Source organism: Coenobita brevimanus, chromosome 58 (assembly GCF_032717465.1).
Source record: "Coenobita brevimanus isolate Jiangsu-jjx chromosome 58, ASM3271746v2, whole genome shotgun sequence".
In the NCBI taxonomy this organism is placed as follows: Eukaryota; Metazoa; Arthropoda; class Malacostraca; order Decapoda; family Coenobitidae; genus Coenobita; species Coenobita brevimanus.
This window is the reverse complement of record NC_137011.1, coordinates 29401645-29425031: the sequence shown is the minus strand read 5'-3', so window position 1 is coordinate 29425031 and position 23387 is coordinate 29401645. Positions and strand designations below refer to the sequence as shown.

At 43.7% G+C, this 23387-nt stretch overlaps 1 protein-coding gene across 1 annotated transcript in view; it reads left to right on the top strand.

The window, feature by feature from the left end:
- LOC145402715 (tektin-2) overlaps positions 1–23387 on the top strand; it is a 57806-nt gene that overhangs the window by 23971 nt on the left and 10448 nt on the right. The window contains exons 6-9 of the mRNA XM_080274684.1: positions 1983–2076; positions 7587–7699; positions 8088–8231; positions 14398–14588. Coding sequence (XP_080130810.1) covers positions 1983–2076; positions 7587–7699; positions 8088–8231; positions 14398–14588 — 542 coding nt within the window. The remainder of the gene's footprint in view (positions 1–1982; positions 2077–7586; positions 7700–8087; positions 8232–14397; positions 14589–23387) is intronic.

Sequence of the window (23387 nt, the reverse complement as noted above, 5' to 3'; positions counted from 1 at the left end):
ATCATCAGCGTGAATTGATGAATAAAAATTGTTACTGTACCCATGATAAATAAATATTGTGTAGGAGGGTCCGATTATATCTTAAATAATCAGTACATCTCATGATGTCTTGAGAAGAAATCTGTAATAATCTGGATATGCATTTGTCAATTCTGACATGGAACTGTCACAAGCAAGTAATATGTGGCATTGCAGACAGGTTTACCGGCATGGTGTTGAATCATCAGGCACTTTTCTTTATCCATTGTCTGTCGTGTCAGATTGTTTCACAAAAAGTGTAGACTAATATTTTTTGGCCACGGATATAATTTATTAGAGATTATTGATGATAAACTGGTAAGTCATACTTTCCTGAGGTCAGGATCATAAAAGAGAAGGAGAATGAACAGTAAAGAGAGATTAGTTCAGAAGGTTAAACAGTAAATGGTAACCACCATGTCCATTTCCACCTTTGGAGTGTATGTACCTGAGACAAGGCAGTTGTAATTCGTACCATTCATATTGTTTGTTTCATATTGTTTATAAAGGCTTCGACATGCTTCCATGCATTGTCCTTGGTCACTTAACATCGGTTCTCCACGCTGCTTGATCTGTGGCAGCCTCCCTATTCAGTACCTTATCCCTGAGGTCACATTCTGTGACTTCGTCCCAGGTCCTTTTCAGTCTGCCTCTCTCAACCCTACCTCATGTGTTCACACTTCTCACCTTCCACACCCAGTTGTCCTCTGCCATCCTCTCCACATGCCCAAACCATCTCAATGTACCCCTCCTCATCACAACACCAGTGAATTCCAGTCCCATCCTTCGTCTCAACTCATCAGTCATAATTCTAGCCCCCTAGGCTTTGCATTCAAGGATGCACTACACATCCATCTAATCATTGTCATTTCTATATGTTTGATACTACCAATATCCTCTTCCTTTACTGCCCAGGTCTCAGTACAATACAGCATTACATTTCTGACACATGTTACATACAAAGATCCCATAGCACAGAGGGAGGGCCCTCTCATTGTTAGGAGAGGCGACAGCTCCCTGAACTTCCTCCAACCACTCCTTACCCTAGCCACAGAGCAGGCTCCAGCCCCACCTCCAACACATAACATGTCTCCCAAATAACAAAATGCCTCCACAATCTCGGGAGACTCCAGCAAAATCAGCACTTTCATGCCTGAGTATCTCTACAAGCTCTCTCCGACACACTGCAGTCACAAAATCAGCATTATTTTGCAGTCTGCCTCAAATATCAGTACATCTCTAATGCACCCACATATCACAAGCACTGCAGAAGATGGAAGTACTTCTCACACCCTTGTGGCAAACTGAGCACATCCACATTCCCTCTGCTTTGACAGTACCAGCATCAGCCCTAGATACCTTCATTTTTGTTTTAACTGCATTTACTCTCAAACCCTGGTGCCCCATTCCATCTCCGTTACCTAAATCTTTCCTCTGCCTCCCTTTCATTCTCTGCAGTCAACACCAAGTCATCAGCATACATCTCCCATGGGAGTCCATTTCTGAAGTCACAGAGATAGCTTCAAGTACCATGACAAATAATAAGGGGCTCAAGACTGAACTTTGATGCACGCCAGCATTTACGAAAAACTCATCACTCAAATCTCCATTCACTCTCGCCTGGATGCGAGCACCCACACACTATATATCAAAAACCTTTTAGGAGACCAATCTATGCCCCTGGTAGCATTTTACGTGACAGCAAAACCTTTGGTCACCATTAGATATCGAACTGTAGCACATAAGCCACAGTATGTGCAGTCTGAGAGCTCTGCCAACCTCACCACCGGCTATGAAACACCACAACAAAAAAAAGTGCCTGTAGTGAACAAGAAGAGTTGTACTGTACTAATATTTATGTTAATTTTCTTTAAAGCAGTGTTGATTAAGTCCTGGTGATGGAGCATCTATATCCTGACACCACAGTGCTGTTACCGCTCCCACTTATGGTCTTTCTCATCCAGCAAGCAGCTCTCAGGACTGACAAGACACAGGAGGAACTGACTGAACACTCACCACAAATTTCCTTCAAACCGGACCCACTCAGAGTTCCCTCAGGTTAGTTAATTAAAATACTGATATGTGATGATTAAGTCTAATTGGACTCAACGTATTGAGATTTGGTTTGGCAATGTTGTGGTGAGTTAATGAATAGATTTCAGTTCTAGGTTGTAATTTATATCCATACCAGTGCAGTACTTTTTGGTGCTGGGTTAGGATGCCTTCACATGGAGACACTGATGTGATCAGGCAGCAAAGCTGCCTGATTTTATAAATATTCCTGAATCCTCTCCCTGTCCTTCGAAAGAAAGGTGGTGAACTGCAGAAGAAGGACAGTTTCAGCCTTCATTCTACTGGGATCTTCATCAGATGAACCTGGGGTGCTGTTACCATAACTACCGGAGTACTTTGCAACTAAGGAAGTTTTTGCAAGGCTTATAACCCATTATTCACTCTCAGCATGGGAATTTGTAGGGACCCTGATGAAAAGGCATCAGGCCACTTTTGGATCTCATTCTCATCAGGTTAGGGACCTTTCTAGCACCTCTTCCATAGCAGTTTATCATGGACCCTATACCCTTTAACCTTAAGTTGGCCCAGATTATAGTTCTTTTATAGCTTATTTCACATAGCTCATTGTCAGAAAAAGACAATGCTGTGGTTCTGCATCCTTTCAATAACACTTCTTCATGAGACTAGAATCATATTCTATCACTAATTTGTTGTTACAGCTCAGCATTCAGACTAGATGGAAGTCAGTTGTAGGTCAGGTTAAAGTTGTTGTTGTTGAGTAAGCCGGTCTGTCTGGGTGAGTAAACTGAGTATGCAAGCAAGCAGCCAGCCATCCACCAGTGCAGGGTTGTCCCATGCGGTGAACTGTTGTTACGTTCTGGTAGACAACGCCTTGCCACAGTGAGGTGTGGGTAAGAGTGTGGGTGTTATGTTTCCAGATGTATGCCACATTTGCATCCCTCCACCCAGTTAACAAGGACATCACTGTCTACATCACCACATTACTGTACAGATGTGTTTGGTTATATGTTATCAGCCCGCATTGTAAATAGTTTCCCGAGTTAGAGGAAACTATTAGGCTTGTCACTCAGTGTAGAGCCCCCCAAAGTGGGAAGAAGAGTAATACAATGTGGTGGGAAGGATAGGAGAAAAAGGAAGAGAGGAGGGCAGATGCAGAAAAAGATTGATAAAAGTGCAGGAACAATTAGGCAGTACAGCATCAAGTGAGTGGTTGATAGTTGTCACCACTTACCATCTTTAAGTTAAGTAAAAAAGATGTACACCATGTCATTCTCATGTATGGTAATTATGTTTTTCATACAAATGTACACTGCATAACTAACGTCTCTTTATCCATCAATCACAGACACCTTAATCCTGTAAGGGATGGCTACAAACTAATTGCTTCCATGTCACCATGTCCTCCACCATCTGGCGGCTGTATCTCCAGCTTATATCCCCCTCTTTCATATCGTCCTCTCTCATATGGCCACCTGAAGATGGCAGAGGACAAATTGACTTGGAGGCCGTTCCTGGCCACCTGAAGATGGCAGAGGACAAATTGACTTGGAGGCCGTTCCTTTGTGACCACCCCACGTGGGATTAAGTGTGTGGTGATCAATAGCTACCGGTAGGTAGTTATATGGGTAGATACACATGTAGACAGACAGACAACCAAAAGGAATCATCCCAGAATCATAGCTGATAAAAGGGTGGATTGCTCCTTATCTCCTGTTAACCTCCTCATACAGCCAGTGCATTATCTTGATTTTTCTTCATGTTGTCTTCAGATGTTATTGAGATAAGGATAGATTGGGCATTAATAAGATAATAAACACTTACATAGTCTCAAGGGCAGCTACATTATTTTATAGATTGTGTAGCTACTCAGAGCAAAGTTTGGATGAGAGTGCATGTGAGTGAGGTGAAGGGGGGAAGGGGAGGGGGAGGCAGAGACAGAGGATGAGATGGAAGGATAGGGTGGAAAGGTATATGAGAGAAAGGGGGTGTGAGCTGGAGAGAGGGCAGCCTGGTGGCAGAGGATAGGGTGATATGGAGGTGATTCTTATGTGCTTACCCCTTATGAGATAAGGCATCTGGCTGTAGACAGAGATACATAAATAGAAGCATGCACATAGACTCTTTGATAGCAACAGTCAAAACAGTGATGTAAAAATTATAAGAGCTTGGACTATACAGGAAGACCCTGATGATTTTTTTTTTTTTCTGAATACTGCCTAGTTTCCCTTAGAGATATATATATATATATTTTTTTACATGTTGTTGCTGTGTTCCCAGGTTCATCTGAAATGTGAACCCAGTGGGCTATAGGTTAAAGATCCCCTTCTCCTGCAGACCATCCTCCTCCATTTAGGAGATAGGGAAGGAGTTGATGGGCACATGCACAACCAGGCAGCTCCAGTGCCACCACACAGAGGCATCCCTCTCCAACACTACCATGCAGAGATACAGTGGTGGTAATACTATTATTATTATTATTATTATTATTATAATGGAAGCGAGGCGTGGACCTTGCAAGAGGGGAACAAGTCAAGAGTGAGAGCAGTGGAAATGAGTTACTTGAGAGGAGCATGTGGAGTGACGTGGAGGGACAGGTTGACGAATGAAGAAGTGAAGGAACGTTGTGGGGTAGATGTGGATGTGGTTGAAAAGATTAGGAGAAATACACTGAGGTGGTTTGGACATGTGGAGAGAATGGAGAATGAAAGACTGACTAAGAGGGTGTATGTAGGTGAGGTGGAGGGAGGGAGAGGGAGGGGTAGACCGAGGATGAGGCGGAGGGATGGAGTTGAGAGGTATATGAGGGAGGGGGGGGTGAGTTGGGGGGAGGGGAGTCAAATGGTGGGTGACAGAGTGACTTGGAGGCGTTTTGTCTGCGGCCACCCTTTGCAGGATTAGGGCGTCGGGCTATAGATAGATAGATAGATAGATTATTATTATTGGTAGTTGTAGTTGTAAGAAAAGTAGTAGTAGTAGCAGTAGCAGCAGCAGCAACTCAAGGGTCATCTGAACATGAACCTGGTGGACTGGAGGTCAGAGTTGCCCTTTTGCAGTTCACCATCTTTTTGTCTATGGATTGGAGAGGATGAAGGGATGCTTGTATAGCTGGGCAGCTCCAATGACCTGTCATGCTTGTACCACCACATGAAGGTATCCCTCTCCAACACCAGAGATACAGTTAATATGGCATTTAGTATTGCTAAAGAATACATACAGTGTGTGCTGTATATACATGAAAATAACACCATGCATTCTCCTAAGGAGTCCACATACTGAGATCTGCCATAATCCAGCTGATGTTTTCTGTGGACTTGAAGCTAAACCAAGTGTCAAAACCAGCTTATTATTTTCCATCAGTTGCTGAAAACTGTTTGTGGGGGGGAAGAAATCCAAGATTTATAATAAGATTTTTAATAAGATTTTAGTGGTAGATGGGGGCACTCACAATCCACTCACTTGATTTTGTTTTGCTCTCGGATGACTGCCCTTTCCTCTCTTCCTTCCTTCTTTCCATCCATCTTCTTCTGTCTTTCTTTGCTTCATTCTTTCCTCTTTCTTATGTCTCTGGATGACTCTACACTCCCTCTTCTGTCTTTTTTTCCTTCATTCTTTCTTTTTCCTTCTGCCCATGGGTGACTGTGCACTGAGTGACAAGCCAGATGGTTTCCTGTACACCATTTACTATGCTGGAAACCATTTATTATGCTGGGTGGTAACCATATAACCAAATTATGGCCCCTGGTGGTTTAGTGGGTAATTAACCCCTCCGTGACCGCTGGTGTCGAATGACTTTTAGCCGATGAATGGCCGCAGGCGTCGTTTGTGCGCAGTCTATAAAAAACAGCAAAAATTTTTGGGAAGTGAACGAACGTTCTGAACATCTTCAGACTGACCTGCACTACACCCCCATACACCCCATCAAGCAGTTCAGAGCCTGCTGCTGTGATGAGTCGATTTTCGATTTTTTCACTTGTGGTCATGCTTAATCACGCACAACTACACCCTTTATCTTGAGCCAGACAGAAAATATAATCTTTGTCCTGTCTTGCGAAACACACACAACCACCCTGTTTACAATTATGAATAAATACAGGCACAAACGAAAAAAACATGATAATGAGAGAAAAATACATTTTTGTCTTGGTATTTTTATCTGTTTGCTCAGGTTTGTTGTACTGGTTTGGATCATTCAGTGCAGTGGGACTTGTAGAAAACTGTGAAAACTTTTGGGAAGCGAATAAACGTCTGGGATGTGAGACTGACCTTCACTGCATACTCTCTCACCTCATTTGTCATTTCACCACCTGCTGCCGTGATGAGTGGATGTACGATTTTTTCACTCATGGCCATGCCTAAACACACATAGGTACACCCATTATCTTGACCCTGACAGAAAATATCATCTTTACCTTCCCTTGCGAAACACACACAACCACCCTGTTTACAATCATAAAGAAACACAGGGATAAACAAAAAAAAAAAAAGAAAAAAAAAGGAAAGAAAAATAAATTTTTATTTGGTATCTTTACCTGTTTGCCCAGGTGTGTTGCACTGTTAGGAATCATTTTACATATTCTTTGCCTTTTACAAGCATAACAGGAAAGTTTTCACGTGATGCTTTCGTCGGTGGAAAGGCCTTCCTTCCCTTCCTTCTTGCCTGCTAATGAGCTCATGCGAGATGCGAATGTCAGGTTGCCTAGCATTTCAGCCCTCACTGTCCAGCCTGTACACTGAAGGGATGACATTTATCTCATTTAGGTCTGAAAACAGACACCCTTGCCTCCCATTTCCAACAAACTCCACCACCTAGACTACAAAAACAAGTCGATACTATCATAAACACAATAAACACCAAAAAATGCCAAATAAATTCATAATATAATTTTTTACATTGAAACCTTGCATATTTTATGTACTGAAAAACTTCAAAATACACTTATATAGTTATTTCACACCTTTTCAGCACCATTGACAATGTTTTTGGTAAAAAAAAAATGCGATGTTGCGTCTGCAATACCTACAGTATTTGTGACTAGTATCAGCTGCCTAAATTTACGCAACTTCCACGTTCGATTGCATGCCACAAGATGGGTCTAGGAAGCTGAAATTTGCACTGCCACGTGCATCAGAACTTCCCCTTCAATATGGGAAGGGAAAAAAAATAATTTTCGGAACTTCAGAAAATTGCCCTGGTGTCGGCCAGGGGCACTTGTAAAATTCCGGACCCACGACCATAGTAGGGTTAAGGTGCTCCAATTGGATTGAGCCAGTGGAAGTTTTCATATCCAAGGGGTGGTTGGGGTTTATTGCTCATGAATTGCCACTCATGGATGAGTGAGGTTGGTCACTCTCATCTTAAATGTCAGGACCAATTTGCCTTGTCCTTGGCTCTTATGCTTCTCATGGGGCAACACAGGATTAGATGATGATGATGACAATTAGATATTAATAGTGTGAGAGTATCAGCTTGAACCACATTTTATTATCAAAAGATACTGCAGGATAAGCTCATGAACTGGCGATATCGTCTGCAGGGAGTCTCCTTCCTCCTGCCTGGCTGGAACACTCGCTTGCCAACATGAACAGGGCAGAGGCAGCCATCAAAGGGTCACAGGCACTCAGGGATAATATGTGTATCACCATACAAGTTAGTAATTGTACCTGCCTCATACAGTGTGATATTTAACACTTTTTTGTTGCTCTTCTTTTTCAGTACAGCACAGTATTGCTAATTTTTCTATTTAATTACCTTTTAATTTTTATCACATTCTCTTCATCTTTAACATGACCCTGATTTTTGCCCTGTTGCAGCTTATTTCCCATAGCTCAGTGGGAGAAAAAGACATTGTTACAGCTCTGAATCCTTTCCCTAGGACTGCTTCATGACTAGTTTCTTATTCTGGTGTTAATCCATTGGTATGGCTCAACTATCAAGATGAAGAGATGACAGTTTTAGGCCATATTTAAGTAAAAAGGGCATAGGAAACTGCACCGAAAGAAAAAGATCAGTACTCATATTTTATCCTTCTATGCAGACAGCAAGACGTGAAGATGAGACACAACAGACAGCCACTGACTATGCCTTGCGCTGTCGCTTGTACCAGGAAGCTCGTGCCAGGGATGAGCTACAGTGGCAGAAAGAAAGACTGTTAGAGGAAATCAAGGAGCAAGAGCAGGAAGTACACAATTAAGGATATTCTTTAAGCTGCTTTTTTTTTGTGTGTAATGTGAGGTAATGATAGGTACGATGATATAAAGTGTGTAAATGTGAATGTTTATGCCCGTGAAGTGAAGTCAGGATTCCAGGGACTTGAATTGTGGGTGAATGAGTGTGGCTTATTTAATTGGGCAAACCTTTGGATAGTTTCTCCTTGTCAGGTTCTTTCTTGCACTCAGGACCCTACTTCACTCCATCGTTAGGTGGGAGAAGAGGTCTGGATGATGATGATGATGATGGGTATTAGCCTGTCATGACATGTGAAATGGATGTAAGGCTCGTATGATGAGAATGGGTGTGAGGCTGGTATGACATGAGAATGGGTGTGAGGCTGGAATGATATAAAAATGAGTGTGAGGCTGGTACGACATGAGTATGGTTGTGAGACTTTGGTGTGGCATGAGTCTAGGTGTAAGACTTTGGTATGGCATGAGTCTGCAAAGCCAAGAGTGAGAGTGATGGAAGGACTACAGTAATCCCTCGACTGTCCGATGTGATAGAGCCAAAGGCATGTCCGGAAAGTGGTCCCGTCCGGATAGTGGGCCGCAGCCTCCTGGACTTGTACTTATGGACCCTAACCTACCCTGACTCAGAAAAACACCTATACAACTCCCTCTGGACATGCATAGCACCTATTTAAGACCCAAATCACACCAATAAGGGACATAAAACACTGAAATAAATGCAAAAGAACCAGAGAATGAGGTTTTAGAGGTGAGTTTATACAATATTAAACATTCTGGGTACTTACAACAAGTCCCTGGCTCCTGGACTGGTAGTTATGGACGCTGACCTAGCCTAACTCAGAAAAACACCTGCCTACTGCACATGCATAGCACCTAAGACCCTATTCACACCAGTAAGGGACATAAAAGAGTGAAATGAGGTTTTAGAGGTAAGTATGGAAAATACAGTACAATATGAAACATTCTGGGTACATACAACAAGTCCTTGGCCATCTCGATGAATAACCCGTCTCCTCTTAGACTCTGACAGTAAAAAGGAGTACCTGAAGCACCTGCAGTACACTGTACATGAAGTCTTGCACTGAACTTAGTCATTTGCACTCAGAATTCCATTCTCTTAACACTGTGTACTCGTCTTACTTGTGCTCCATTGTACCTTAATGAAATAAGTGTTGCACTCTGCACTTAAAGTCTTTGTACTCATAAATCCATTTTCTAAACATAACACACTCTAGTTAATTTGCGCTCCATGGAACGTTAATAAAATCAGTGTTGCATTCTGCACTTTAGTCTTTGCATTCACAATTCTAATTTCTTAACACTTTGCACTGTTTTCTTTACTGCACAACACTGTAAATTCCCGTGTGGTCTAGTGAAGAAGTTCTTGCCATTTAATCACTGTCAGAGTCTGAGAGTAGCTGATGCAGGTGGCCTTGGGGTGCGTTGCTGGGTCGTGGTGATGGAGTACCCATTGCAGACGACTCTGAAGACAGGCACAAACTCACGTCAAGTGGTGACTCCACCGTGCCTGATGTGCTGGGCTGTGGCTTGGAGGATGAGGGCCTGTCTTGGGGAGGCAATGGAGTGGAGCCAGGGCTGGGCACAGCAGGGGTCACAGGTCTGAAAAAGCTGTCAATGGTTTATTGACCCAAGGAATGACGATTTTGGCGATTAATGATGCGCTGCCTGAAAGTGTGCACTTCCCCACAAGTCCCAAGGGCCCTATCTCCCTGTTGCAGTCCGGGCGTTCCAGGTAGTTGAGAACAAACTCTACGTGTTCCCGGAGTGCAGTCAGCTTGGGGATGGCTGGAGTAGTGGCACACAGAGGAGTCCGCATCCTTGTCGCCGTCCTTGTTGGAATCTTCAAGCTGGGTACTGACACCTGCAACTGAAGATGCGATCTCGATATCAGGCATGGTCTGAATCCCAGGATCGCCTTCGTCGTCATCTAGCCACTCACGCACTTCATCCACATCAACATCATCCCCATGCACACGTAGACGTGCATGGAAGTCATCCACGTCAAAACCTAGGAAATCGTGCTCCACATCCATTCCGAGAAGCAGACGAGACCAACCATTTTCTAGAGTCTTGACAGGGACTTCCTTCCATGCACTGGCCCAGTTGTAAATGGCAGACTTCATGTTGTAGCGGCGAAGGTTTTCCAAAGTCTGCTGGCCTCGCTTGTCCTGTCCCTCCCAGTGCTCGTCCTTGTCCTTGAGAACAACCATCACCTCGTCCAGGAACTTCCGTTGGTACAGCCTCTTCGTTGCCACGATCACTCCTTGGTCCATTGGTTGGATGAGAGCAGTCGTATTAGGTGGCAGAAACATGCACCTAATGCGCCCATTCTCAGCCACCAAGTCCTTGTCGCACAGGTGAGCAGGTGCATTGTCGAGGAGAAGGAGGGCCTTTACCTGGTCGCGTAGGATTCCCAATTTCTCCGTCTGGTAATGGATGACCTCCTTGACGAAGTGGTGGTGGAACCAGTCTTTGAAGATCTAGGCAGTGAACCATGCCTTCAAAGAATGGTACCAAATGACAGGAAGGACATCCATCACCTCACAAAGACACTAAGGCTGATTTGCACGGCCAACAATAACGGGCTTAAGCTGGTGCATGCCGTTAGTACTGTCACAACGCAAAGCAGATATCCGTTGCTTGGAGAGCTTGTGGCCAGGTACACGCTTCTCTGTCTTCTCGGCTAGAATGTTCGTTGGCAAAGATCAATAGAATAAACCAGTTTCGTCAGCGTTGTAGACTTGACCGAGAGTGAGGCCCTCCCTGTCGATCAAGCGCTTCACCTTGTGCCGAAACTCCTCTACTCCATCCTCGTTGGCATCCAAAGCTTCGCCATGGGCCTTACGGTTGGTAAGGCCGTGTCGTAACTTGAACGCGAAGAGCCAACCCTCTGATGCCTTGAAGTCTAGGGCGTAGTGAAGCCTTGCAAACTTCTCAGCAGCAGCCTTCAGCTCCATGCCACGCACCAGCACACCAGCAGCAAGTTGCTGTCGATACCAAATCAACGTGGAGCAATCGACTTCTGCATACCGGGGAGTAAACATCATCTTCCTCTCCACGTTGCGTTTGCTTTTCGATGAGAAGTCAGCCATGTACTGCATGAGTTTGTCGCAGGATCTCTTGATATCAAACAAAGTAGATCAGGCCAGGCTGAATTCACGAAGGGTGCCTGAGGTTGACCATTCCGCATCCATCTTGTCCAATTTCTCCCTCTTCTTCTCCAGAGTCAAAACCACTCTCTTCCACTTCTCAGGCAGCAGGGCCATCATCACATACACTAACAAGAGGCACGAGAGCAGCAGCAGAGCCTGCAGCAGGTAAGGCACCACCACAAAAGCGAGCACATGGGCGGCCATGATCACGAGCGTGCACTCACAACAAGAGACAGACGGTAAGTGGGGAGGTTGCAGGGGCGCTCTAGCAGACGGCGGCGGAACTATGCACCAAAACACAGCTGGTCTGCGCCGCGCGTGCCGAGTTCAAATTACGGGTGGAGAAAAGTCTGATTTTTTTCAATTTTTTTTGCTATTTTTGGCCCATTTTGGAAATATTAGATCCAGGGACCAAAATATCCGGTAAGTGGGGATGTCCGGAAAGTGGGCGTCCGGATAGTATGGGGATTACTGTATTCAGGAATGCGTGTGGGTTGCATATGTTGGATAGAATACAAAACAGTAATAACAAATATAGAGTATGGAAGGCTGTTGATTTCAGGGTAGAAGAGTGATTGGATATGAATAGGATGGTTGTAATAGTAGTAGTAGTAGTATTTGCAGTCCCAGGCTCATCTGCATGTGAACCCAGTGGACTGCAGGCAATTTCTGCAGGCTGAAATTGCCATTTTTATGCAATCCCTTGTCCTCCTTTTTGGCTATAGGGAAGTAGTTAAGGAACGTGTGTATAACCAAGCAGCTGATTCACCAGGTTATAGCAGTGCCACCACATGATGGGGACTCTTTCTAACACTAGTAGGATATAGAGGGTACACATATATATGTGTAAGTGTGACATTGGATAGAGACATTGAAAGCCAAATGGAGATTGAATACAGTAAATATATGTATGAGAAAGCAAGGTACAATGACTCCATGTGTGCAGGATAAGTGTCAGTTTACTGTGCCACTTACATGGAATCAGTGTATTTGGAGGTCTGTAACCCATTATAAAAATTTTGTGTTAATCATCCCTTCTGTATGACCCTAGCCTTCCTACTCTAGACCCCCTGTGACCCCAGCTAGACTACAGATAAACTCCCTAAGGCCATATGCTACTGTATTAAAGTAAAACACAAGACAGTGACTTTAAAGAGGTTTAAAAGAATAAAAAGTGGGGAAAAACTCACCATACTAGACTTAGCTTGCCTACTAAAGATGCTCTGTGGCTCCAGCTAAACTCAAGATATTCTTCCTAAGGACTTAGCTTGCTGTATAATGGTAAAGCAGTCATAAAGCAGTAACAGTGAAGAGATTAAAAAAAAAAAAAAAAAAAAATAGCTGTGCAGGCAGTTTCAGCCATCATGGTTGGTGTACAAATAGCTAGCTGTAAAATCAGCATGCTTTGTCTGCACATTTTTTTGTCCATGCACTGAGACTTTTCACACAGGGTACTTGCACACATGGAGAAAGTTGAGGAAGCTAAACAGCTGACAAAAGACAGAAAAATAAAATGAGTATGTTGACAGAGAATTGTCATTTTAACCATAAATCATATTGTATCGTATCATTTATAAAGGCTCCAACGTGGTTGCATGTGTTTGCCTTCATCACTTAATGGCGGCTATCCACACTGCTCAATCCCTGGCAGCCACCCTATTCTTTCTCATATCCCTGAGGTCACACTCCATGACCTTGTCCGACGTCATTTATGGTCTGCCTCTCACAGCCCTACCCCTGACGTTCACACTTCGCACTTTCTGCCCGCAATGGAAGCGTTCACAAACTGAAGAGTTGTCAGTGATCACTGGGTAATTTAATCAGGAACTCCGTAAAATCCTCCTGGCATGCACAGTCATATCTATTCTAAAATCCCTTCCATGATTCAATACTGTAATCATTGGCTATTATACCAGTTTTCTATATATGATTTGCTAAATAAAATATTGCAGAACAGTTACTAGAATGCACTGAGTTCTCTGTCAGCATTCATCACATAATATTAGAAGTCTCGCTGCATTTTTAATTTGAAAAGCTTATCATTTAGTTATAAAAAAGATTAATGTTTCATCTAGCAAGAGCTGAAGAGAATATACCAACAATTAGTTATTTAAAAAAAAAAAAAAAAAAAAAAAAAAAATATGCAGCTGAAATCATACAAAAGTGGAGCCGCTGACCAAAATCGCGAGTACCGATGATTCCATGACGACAACAAAACTTTGTGGGCGTGTGCATGTGATATTCATCTGATCCCTGTAACTATTTTGCAGGCATACGAGTTTACGTTAGTATTATATATTGGCATATATATCTGATAATTTCATTTGATTAAAATTACTGTATGTTCAAAGACATGACTGACAATATGAATACAGTACTGTAATCGCTTTTAAGCCATGAGCAATATATGTCACAAGGTTTAGATGGTATATTAGGTTAATTTAGTGATTACCCTAAATTTTATCACACTAAAATTTCTTTTTATTGAGTAAATATATTCATAAAATTATACTTATGAACAAAGAGATAAAGTTAATACATACAAAACAGTAGTTTAGTTGACTACATTTTTATTTTTCAAATTGTTATCAGGTGAGAATTGGCAACTTTTGGGAGTTTGTGAGTGCTCCCATTGTCATCCTCCATTCTTTCCATTTCCTCAAACCACCTCAATCTACCCCTCCTCATCACAGCACCAATACACTCCAGTCCCATCCATCCTCTCAACTCTTCAGTTGTAAACCTAGCCCCCTCCCAGGCCTCGCATTCAAGGACACACTACAAATCCATCTAATCATTGTCATTGCTGTATGTTTGAGCCTACAGATATTCTCATCCTTGAAAGCCCAGGTCTTACTGCCATAAAGCATTACACTCCTAACACATGTCACATCAAAGATCCCATTGCACAGAGGGAAGGCCTTCTCAGTGTCAGGAGAGGCAGTAGCTCAGAGATTTTTATATATCCCTTCCTTTTCTCATTTAACAGATATCTTCTCTGGAGGTGCAGCTGCAGGCATCGTCCCTCCCTCTCAAGGTGGCTCAGACACGATTAGAAGGACGCACTGAACGGCGAGGTTGTGACCTGGTGAGGGATGCAGCGCAGGATGGGTTGGCTGCTGAAGTTACACAGTTGACTCAAACACGCTCCCTACTTAGGCAGCAGCTGGCACGTGCACTGTGAGTACTTCACCTTGCATCATACTACTGGATTAAAATGTAGGGAGGTGCTTCAGAGAGATGCCTGATTATGCAGATGTCCCTCAACTCCCTTCCATGAGGATGATGGGTTGCAGGGGAGGAGTAATTTTTGCCAGCAGTTCAGTAGTTTCATATTCAGATGAACCGGGGCTACAACTGCTGCTAATAATATAACTACTGGAATATATGTTATTTGCTAATGCCTGTACCATATATGATTTAATGTTGCCATCCATACATCAATCATCCAGTTCTTTATTAACCCATGAGGAGTGCAGGGGCCCAGGTCTAGGCCCTTTAGTCCAGATATTTATGATGAGGGTAGCCAGACACTCGCTGTGAAGACAGTTCTTATCTGTGTTCAGTTTTTTGTAAGGTATCTTCATTTCTGGAGGATGAAGTGCTTGAAAGGGTAAAACAGGGAAGAACGATTGCTGGTTCTTTGAAAGCAGTAATAGGAAATAGGGAAGTGAACATGGAAGTAAAAAAGTTGCTGCATGATAGTACAGTATTGTGATACCAACTCTAACATATGAAAGTGAAGCTTGGACCTTGTTGGAAGGACACAGGTCAAGAGTGAGAGCACTGGAAATGAGTTATTTGAGAGGAGGATGTGGAGTTACATAGAGAGACAGACTGACAAATAAGGAAGTTAAGGAGCATTGTGGTGTGGATGTGAAGTTACATGGAGAGGCAGACTGACAAATGAGGAAGTGAAGGAGCATTGTGGTGTGGATGTGGATGTGATAGAAAGTGTTTGGAGAAATACACTGAGGTGGATTGGTCATGTGGAGAGGATGGAGAGCGAGAGACTAATGAGGAGAGTGTATGTTAGTAAGGTGGAGGGATGAGAGGGAGGGGGAGGCTGAGGATGAGATGGAGGGATGGAGTGGAGAGGTATATGAGGGGGGTGTGAGCTGGGGGAAGGGCAGCGAAATGGTGGGGGACATGGTGACATGGAGGCGATTTGTTTGTGGTCGCTTCCTACGGTATTATGGCATTTGGCAATGGTTAAGTAGATAGAAATATTTTGGGGGATTGGAGTATTTTAAAAATATCTTGTTTCATAAAATTATTTAAATAATCAGTGCCAAGGAGTATAGTAATTCATTTTTATATTATTAATGTCAAACTTATGCAGATGATGATGTGGTGCTTGTTAATAGTGAACAGGAGTTTTGCTGACTGATTCAGTTTTGTGAATGCCTGTGATTTATGCAGTCTGCACAGCATGTAGATTAAAGTAATGGTTGCTCGAAGAGGAAGGGATTCAGTGTGACGGTGAATGGGGAGACTGGAAGTGGTAGAATACTGTACAGGTATTTTGTTAATTAGCATCATAGTTTAGTGCTAATCTCTTGTTATAGCTCAACATTCAAATTGGAGGTGTGACAATTTTATGCCTAGTTATAGTGAACAGAGTTAAGGTGCCATGATAGAAAAGAGGTAAATGTGTTGTTTTTGTTGCTTAACACCAGCCCTGTTGACAGTAGATAAACGTAAAGCTTCTGTGAGGCCATCCTACAGGTACAGCAAAGCCCATACACTGTGTAGGGATTCAGCATTCCCTTAAGGTAGACATCACTTAACCATGGTCAGACCAAAGTCCTTCCCATGGTGAGGTGCAGGAAAATATGAGGTTTAGTCATGGGTGAACGCAGCACTGCTCAACATAGATTGCACAGCACCATCACGTGTAGGCTTTCCTTCAGTGTCAGGTAAATGCTTAAAAGAAGAGATCAGAGTGACCTTAGGAGATGAAGTGGCTGGTACTATGAAGGCTTTTATACAGAAGTTTGATTACAAACATTGCAGGAGAACTCTTTGAAGGTTTGTCTATACCCACAGTAATGTATCATTGTGAGACCTTGAAATGGCATGGCTACTGAACCAGAAATCAAGTGTGAGAGCAGTAGGAATTGGATGATGAGGAATACGTGTGGTATGGAAAGTTTGGATAGGATAAGAAATACAGAGATTCATAAAAGATATGGAGTAAGGATATGTATTGATCAGAAGGTAAAATAGTGTAAAATGGTATGGTTACACTAAGAGGACTGATATGAGTAGGGTTGTGAAGTTATGAGTATGTCTGATGGTCAGTCTGGAATGTTAAAGAGAAGGTGGATTAAATGAATGTGTGAATGTGTTATATTCCAGGTATGGATGTTGAGGAAGTTAAAGAACTGATGAATGGTCAAAATGGATGGATGGATGAAATTTGTGGGGAGATGCATGTAGCAGAGATTCAACTCATTATTAACTTGGTAGTCAGTGAATTATGGAATGGTCTCTGTTTGACAGGTGTGTGTGTGTTTGTGTGTGTGTGTGTGTGTGTGTGTGTGTGTGTGTGTGTGTGTGTGTGTGTGTGTGTGTGTGTGTGTGTGAGAGAGAGAGAGAGAGAGAGAGAGAGAGAGAGAATATCCTCCTCCTCCTCATCATCATCATCATCCAGACTTATTTTCCCATCTAAGGATGAGGTGAGGTTAAGCCCTTAAATGCAGGTGACATTCTTTCAAGTTTACTCTTGTAGATACCATATGCTCTTATTCAGTTTCAGATGAGTCTCTTCCACTGGGGGTTTATTAATATTTTATTTAACCTTTCTAGTTCGAAACATCTATGCTGAACTGAATAAAATCATCATAAGATGGCAATAATAAAGTGGAAAAGACATCCCCAGGATCAGAGGGTTAAGCCTCTAAGGAACTGAGAATATGTTTAGATGATAAATGATTGGATGTGTGGCCCATTTCATTTCTAGTTCTCCTACACTTGTGTATTCCTCTTCATATTTCTGGATCCCTCACAGTTCTTTTATTTATGGAAAATAATTTGATGGTGATGACAATACTACATGTATCTATAATAATATGTACTCTTTCATTCTGTCCATCAGATGATGACATGCTTTGTAATAGAATCCCCGAATACTTTTGATGTTTTATATGGACTGGAAGTTAAACCAGGTGTCAAAACCAGCAAAATTCTTTGCTTGTCAAAAAGAAAAAAAGAAAGAAAAAAAAAGAAAAGAAAAATCTGAGGTGTGTAATAAGTTTTGTAATAGTGTGAGAGTCTCAGCTTGAACTCTAACTTTATGTACTTGTGACTGACTGTTTCCTGCCTGAGAGTGGCGATTGCATGGTTAGTTGTGAGGCTCATAGCCACATTTTTTTTCTCATAGTACAGTAGTACCTCCCAGGGTTGATAATAAGACATTGATATACAGTACTGTGTGTAGTTTTTATACTTCAAAGAAATTACAAATCGTTTCGTTTCGTTTCGTTTTTAAAGGCTCCAACATGCTTGCATGTGTCGGCCTTGGTCACCTAATGGCGGCTTTCCACGCTGCACGATCCATTGCAGCCTCCCTGTTCAGTCCCTTAACCCTAAGGTCACACTTAATGACCTCGTCCCATGTCTTTCTCGGTCTTCCCCTCATAACCCCACCCCCAATATTAACACTTCTCACCTTCCTCACCCAATTATCATCCCTCATCCTCTCCACATGTCCAAACCACCTCAATCTACCTCTCCTCATCACAACACCAATACACTCCAGTCCCATCCTACTTCTCAACTCTTCCATTGTAAACCCAGCCCCTCCAGGCCTTGGACGCAGGGACGCACTGCACATCCACCTAAACATTGTCATTTCTGTACGTCTGAGCCGGCGAATATCTTCCTCCTTCACTGCCCAGGTCTCACTGCCATACAGCATTACACTCCTAACACATGCTGCATACAAAGACCCCGTAGCACGTAGGGAGAGCCCTCTCGATGTCAGGAGAGGCAAGAGCTCCCTGAACTTCTTCCAACCACTTCTCACCCTAGCCACAGAGCTAGCTCCAGCCCCACCTCCAGCACACAACATGTCTCCCAAATAACAAAACTCTTCCACACACTCAAGAGATTCACCGGCAAGTTCAATCCTTTCACGTCTGACAATCTCCACCTGCTCACCCCGGCACGCCGTACACATAAAATCAGCATTATCTCGCAGTCTACCTCTGATACCACTTCATCTCTTATGCACCCATTTATCACACACACCGCACAAGATGGAATTACTTCCCACGCCCTTGTGGCAAACTGCACATGGCCACTCTCCCTCGTCTTTGACAGTACTGCCACCAACCCTAGATATCATCACTTTTGTTTTATCTGCATTTACCCTTAAACCCTTTTGCCCCATACCATCTCTCCACTTCCTAAACCTTTCCTCCGCCTCCCTTTCATTCTCTGCAATCAACACCAAATCATCAGCATACAACAACTCCCACGGGAGTCCGTTTCTAAAGTCACGTGAAAGGGCTTCAAGTACCATGATAAACAACATGGGACTCAAGACTGACCCCTGATGCACACCAACATTCACGGAAAACTCATCACTCAAATCTCCATTCACTCTCACCTGGGTGTGAGCACCCACATACATGGCCATAACCACCCTAACCAGCCACTCCTCCAAGCCAAGCTTTCTCATTGCCCACTTCACCACCTCTCTAGGGACTCTGTCAAAGGCCTTTTCCAAATCAACAAAAACAAAATAAAGATCCCTTCTCCTACCAATATATTTTTCCTGAAGCTGTCGAACAATGAACATGGCATCAGTGGTCCCCCTACCTGGGATGAACCCGAACTGCATCTCATCAATATTCACTCTTTCTCTAATCATACCATCTAAAACTCTCTCCATTACCTTCATTATCAGATCTAAAAGCTTTATACCTCTATAATTTCCTCTTTCCAGGGCATCACCCTTCCCTTTATACACGTTTACAATTACACTCTTCAGCCAATCATCTGGGACAACACACTCATAAATAATCCTATTTATCAGGTCAGTGACTAAACTCACCCCTATATCGCCTGAGGCCTTCAACATTTCGGCAGTCAACCCAGACTCACCTGCTGCCTTCCCCACCCTCATCCTGCCTATTGCCTCACTCACAGTAGCAGTATCAATCAAAGGCCAAGGGCCAGACACTGGATCTGCTGGCTCCAAACCTTCCCTGTCCCAGTCAAACTCCTCATTCAACAACCGGTTATAATGCTCTGTCCATGCATCTTTAATATCCTCACTGTTCACCACTACCCTTCCTTCATCATTCTTCACACACTGCTTACCTATGATATCCCGATTATCCCTCTTCACCTGACCTGCCACCCTAAATAAATTTTTTCTTTCCTCATGATTTAGGTTATCAAGTAATTGTCTCTGTGACTCAGACTTTGCCCCGTATACCTCTCTTCTAGCCCTACGCTTGGCAGCCAAATATTCCTCTTTGCTACCACCCTTCTTCCATTCCCGGAAAAGCCTTCTTTTCTCCTTAATTGCAGCTTCTGCACCCTCATCCCACCACCAAGTTACTTTATGTCTTGGTGGTCCTCTTGTCCAGCTGCATGTTACATCAGTAACTCTCAAGAAATTGTTCTTGAGGGCTCTGTACTGTTCATTAACGCCTCTGTCTACAGCTCCCTGTTCAGCCACCACTCTCCTCAACTCGCTATAGAAGGCATCCCTTACTACTTGGTTTTTCAGCTTCCATATTTTCCTCCTAGGTACATGAGTCCTCTTTTTCATCACTTATTCTTTAAGCACCATATCACAAATCAACAGTTTGTTCTGCTGCACACACTCCTCACTTCCTATAACTTTAACATCCCTCACTAGCCTCCTATCGGCCCTCCTAACCAGAAAATAATCTATCTGACTGCTATTTCCCCCAGACTCATACGTAATTAACCTACTGTTTTCCTAAAATATGTGTTGCATACAATCATATCCGTTGCCTCCCCAAACTCAAGTATCCTTTCCCCTTCTGCATTCCTTAGACCATATGCACATCCCCCATGCACTCCTTCATAACCTTGTGCTGCTTCACCTACATGACCATTTAAGTCCCCTCCCAAAATCACTATCTCATCATCCCACATACCACCCACTACACGTATTAAATCATCCCAAAATCTATCTTTCTCTGATTCATCCAATCCTGCCTGTGGAGCATATGCCGATATAATCGCAGCTACCTTTCTTCCCAACAGAATTTTCACTACCAATATCCTATCGCTTACTCTCCAAACATTCATAACATATTCCACCCATTTCTCCTCAACCATCACACCAACACCTCCATATCCGTCTGTCCCCCCCTGCCAAAACAACTTATAGCAACAGTCCTTCCCAACAATCATTCTGGCTGATCCACCCCTGTACCGGACTTCCTGCAAACACGCCACATCCACCCACCTCCTACTGAATGCCTCAACGACTTCCCCTGCTCTTCCCCTCAAACTTCCCACATTCCATGAACCCACCCTCATCCCCATGGGTGATTTACTGTCCTCAGGCTTGCTTTGAAACTTATTTTGTTTTGTCATCTTCAGTATTAATAAAGGGGGACAGACACAGCACAGGTCCCACTCACTGCACAGTCCCAGGTCCAGACAATGGATCTGTGACCCCTAACCCACCAGCTTACCAGTGGCTGTGGTAGTGGCCTTGGGGCACCCCGCCAGGACAGCTGCAGGGACACCCTCCAAGCGCGTCTTGGCACTGCAACTATCCCGCCATTATACACCCACTGATAGGGCAGCCTCCTGGGGCGCTACTCCCAGGTTCGGGCCCCTCTCTATTGGCCGGAAGCGGCAGCCTGGGAACCGCAATGCCCTGTACCCTCTAGCACAGGGCTGAGCCCCATCTCGCCCTGGACCCACGAATTAATATTATCCTTGTGGATGCAGCATCCCCTTGTTTTACGGATGAGGATGCATTTGAAGAAATCCAGTGCATGATGATTGATTGTACATCGAGTCAGTAATAACATGGATTTAATGGGGATAACTTTTTTGACCAAGGGTCACCCACGCAGCAGTCAAAAAACAAGTTTCCAACTCACCTGAACTGGTACAGTAGCTATTGCTGCACTTAACTTGCTGCATACCACCAAAAATGTATAAAAAAGTTTGGGTTGTAAACTGGTAACTATTTCGCTTCACTGCACTTCATTTGGCGTGTGATCTCCAACACTACACCATTGTTCCATCACTGACACTAATACATGTGATAGTGAATGAGTTCAAATGACACTGTGGAGCACACAAATCCCTGTAGGCTTGTGTGACAGCAATTGTACAAGCAAATACAGTGACCGTACATCAACCAGAGACTTTGTACGAGATCATGATGCAGTAGACCCTCACTGTAATGGATCCCAGTACTGTATACAGTGAGTCTTCGATATACAAAAGGGATAGGGACCAAAACAAACTTTCGTAATTCGAAATTTTGTATATCGGAACGATTTTCCCCATTGAAAGATACATATAAATGGGGGGATGTGTCCCAGGACCCCCTCAAACCCTCCATCTAAGCTTTACCCCCCCCCTTGTTTTGAAGTAAGCAATACCTGATACAATTGTAGAGAAGGAGGTGGTCATATTCTTGCACATCTCGCTTTTCTTTGTCACAGTCCCAACGGTGGAAGCTGCAAGGCCTAAAGCACCCCCAATCTTCGAGACTCCCTGCCTCTCCCCATGGGGACTTATAAACTCCAATTTTCTTTCCAGAGTTAGAGTACGGTGCTGCTGCTTCTTTGCAGCTGGCTTCCCCAATGCTGGAGATGATGCAGGGCACTTGGGAGTTATGGCGACACAATATGAAGAGGTGAAGAGCTGCAAAAGTATCCTCATGTACAGCGAAGCTGCGAGGAGAGGAGGGACGTGGACTCAAATGAGAAGTGCGCGAAAATTTGTTTACCAGAGAGGGGTTAGTTCGTTTTCTCACAGCAAGCGAGCGCGGGGCTGTGCACCGCACCCATTTTGAATTTTTCGTACAGTATTCCATTAACTCTTTAAACGCAGATCGTCACGTTTGCGATGCTCGGCGAAAAGGACATAACGGCGGAGCATCGCGTTTGCGATTCTAGTAAATTTTGAATAACCGCGGGCAAGCAGGCTCCAGCTGGTATTGTCTATCAGTACCACCACCCTTTAGCTACAATTAGCACACTTTACCTTTGTACTACTGACCTCCGTTGTTGCCAAGTATCGCGTTTTTCCCCCCTCCCCCCCCCCACCATGGCCCGGCCAGCCTGGCTGTGATACATGGCAGTGCTCTGACTGCTCAGAACTGTAAATCTGCGCTCTCCTCTCACAAGCAGTTTATCCTAATAGGAAACGCTTGTTTCCCCAGTTGTAACACTAGCTTTTTTTCGCACGGTTTGCCCCTGTTTAGCGTCAGTTTACTGCAGGCTTTCAAAGTGACATTATGGCGAGTTCTAGCTCTTCCGAGTCAGTGCAAGCGGCCGACAGGAACAAGAATAAAGTGACGGGCGTAAGGCAGAATAAAAAGCGCACCGCGGTGATCTTTTGGGAAGTACAGTAATATGATTGAAAATAATGTAGTATACATGTTTTTAGCTGTGAAAATGGAAATGTTTGTTGAGTGACGGGAAGACCGCCGCCGCCCTGCATGTTGGCCGTACGCTTTGTTGATTTTAGCCTTATTTTCAGTGCTTATTGTACAAATACGGATTCCAAACTACCTTTACGTTGTAGTATAAAGTTTACTGTGACAGAATGAGGCTGTGGTAGAGGGGAAACCGGGTTGCTGGAGGTGTGAAAGTGAAGATTTGGTTACCCAACTTTGCAAGTCTCCACAAGTCCTTGGGTAGTCCACGAAGGCACAACACCTGTCTCTGGAGAAAGCTGAATGTAAGTACTATCTGCCTTACCAAGTATAATGTTCTAGGGTTAAACTCTGATTTTTGG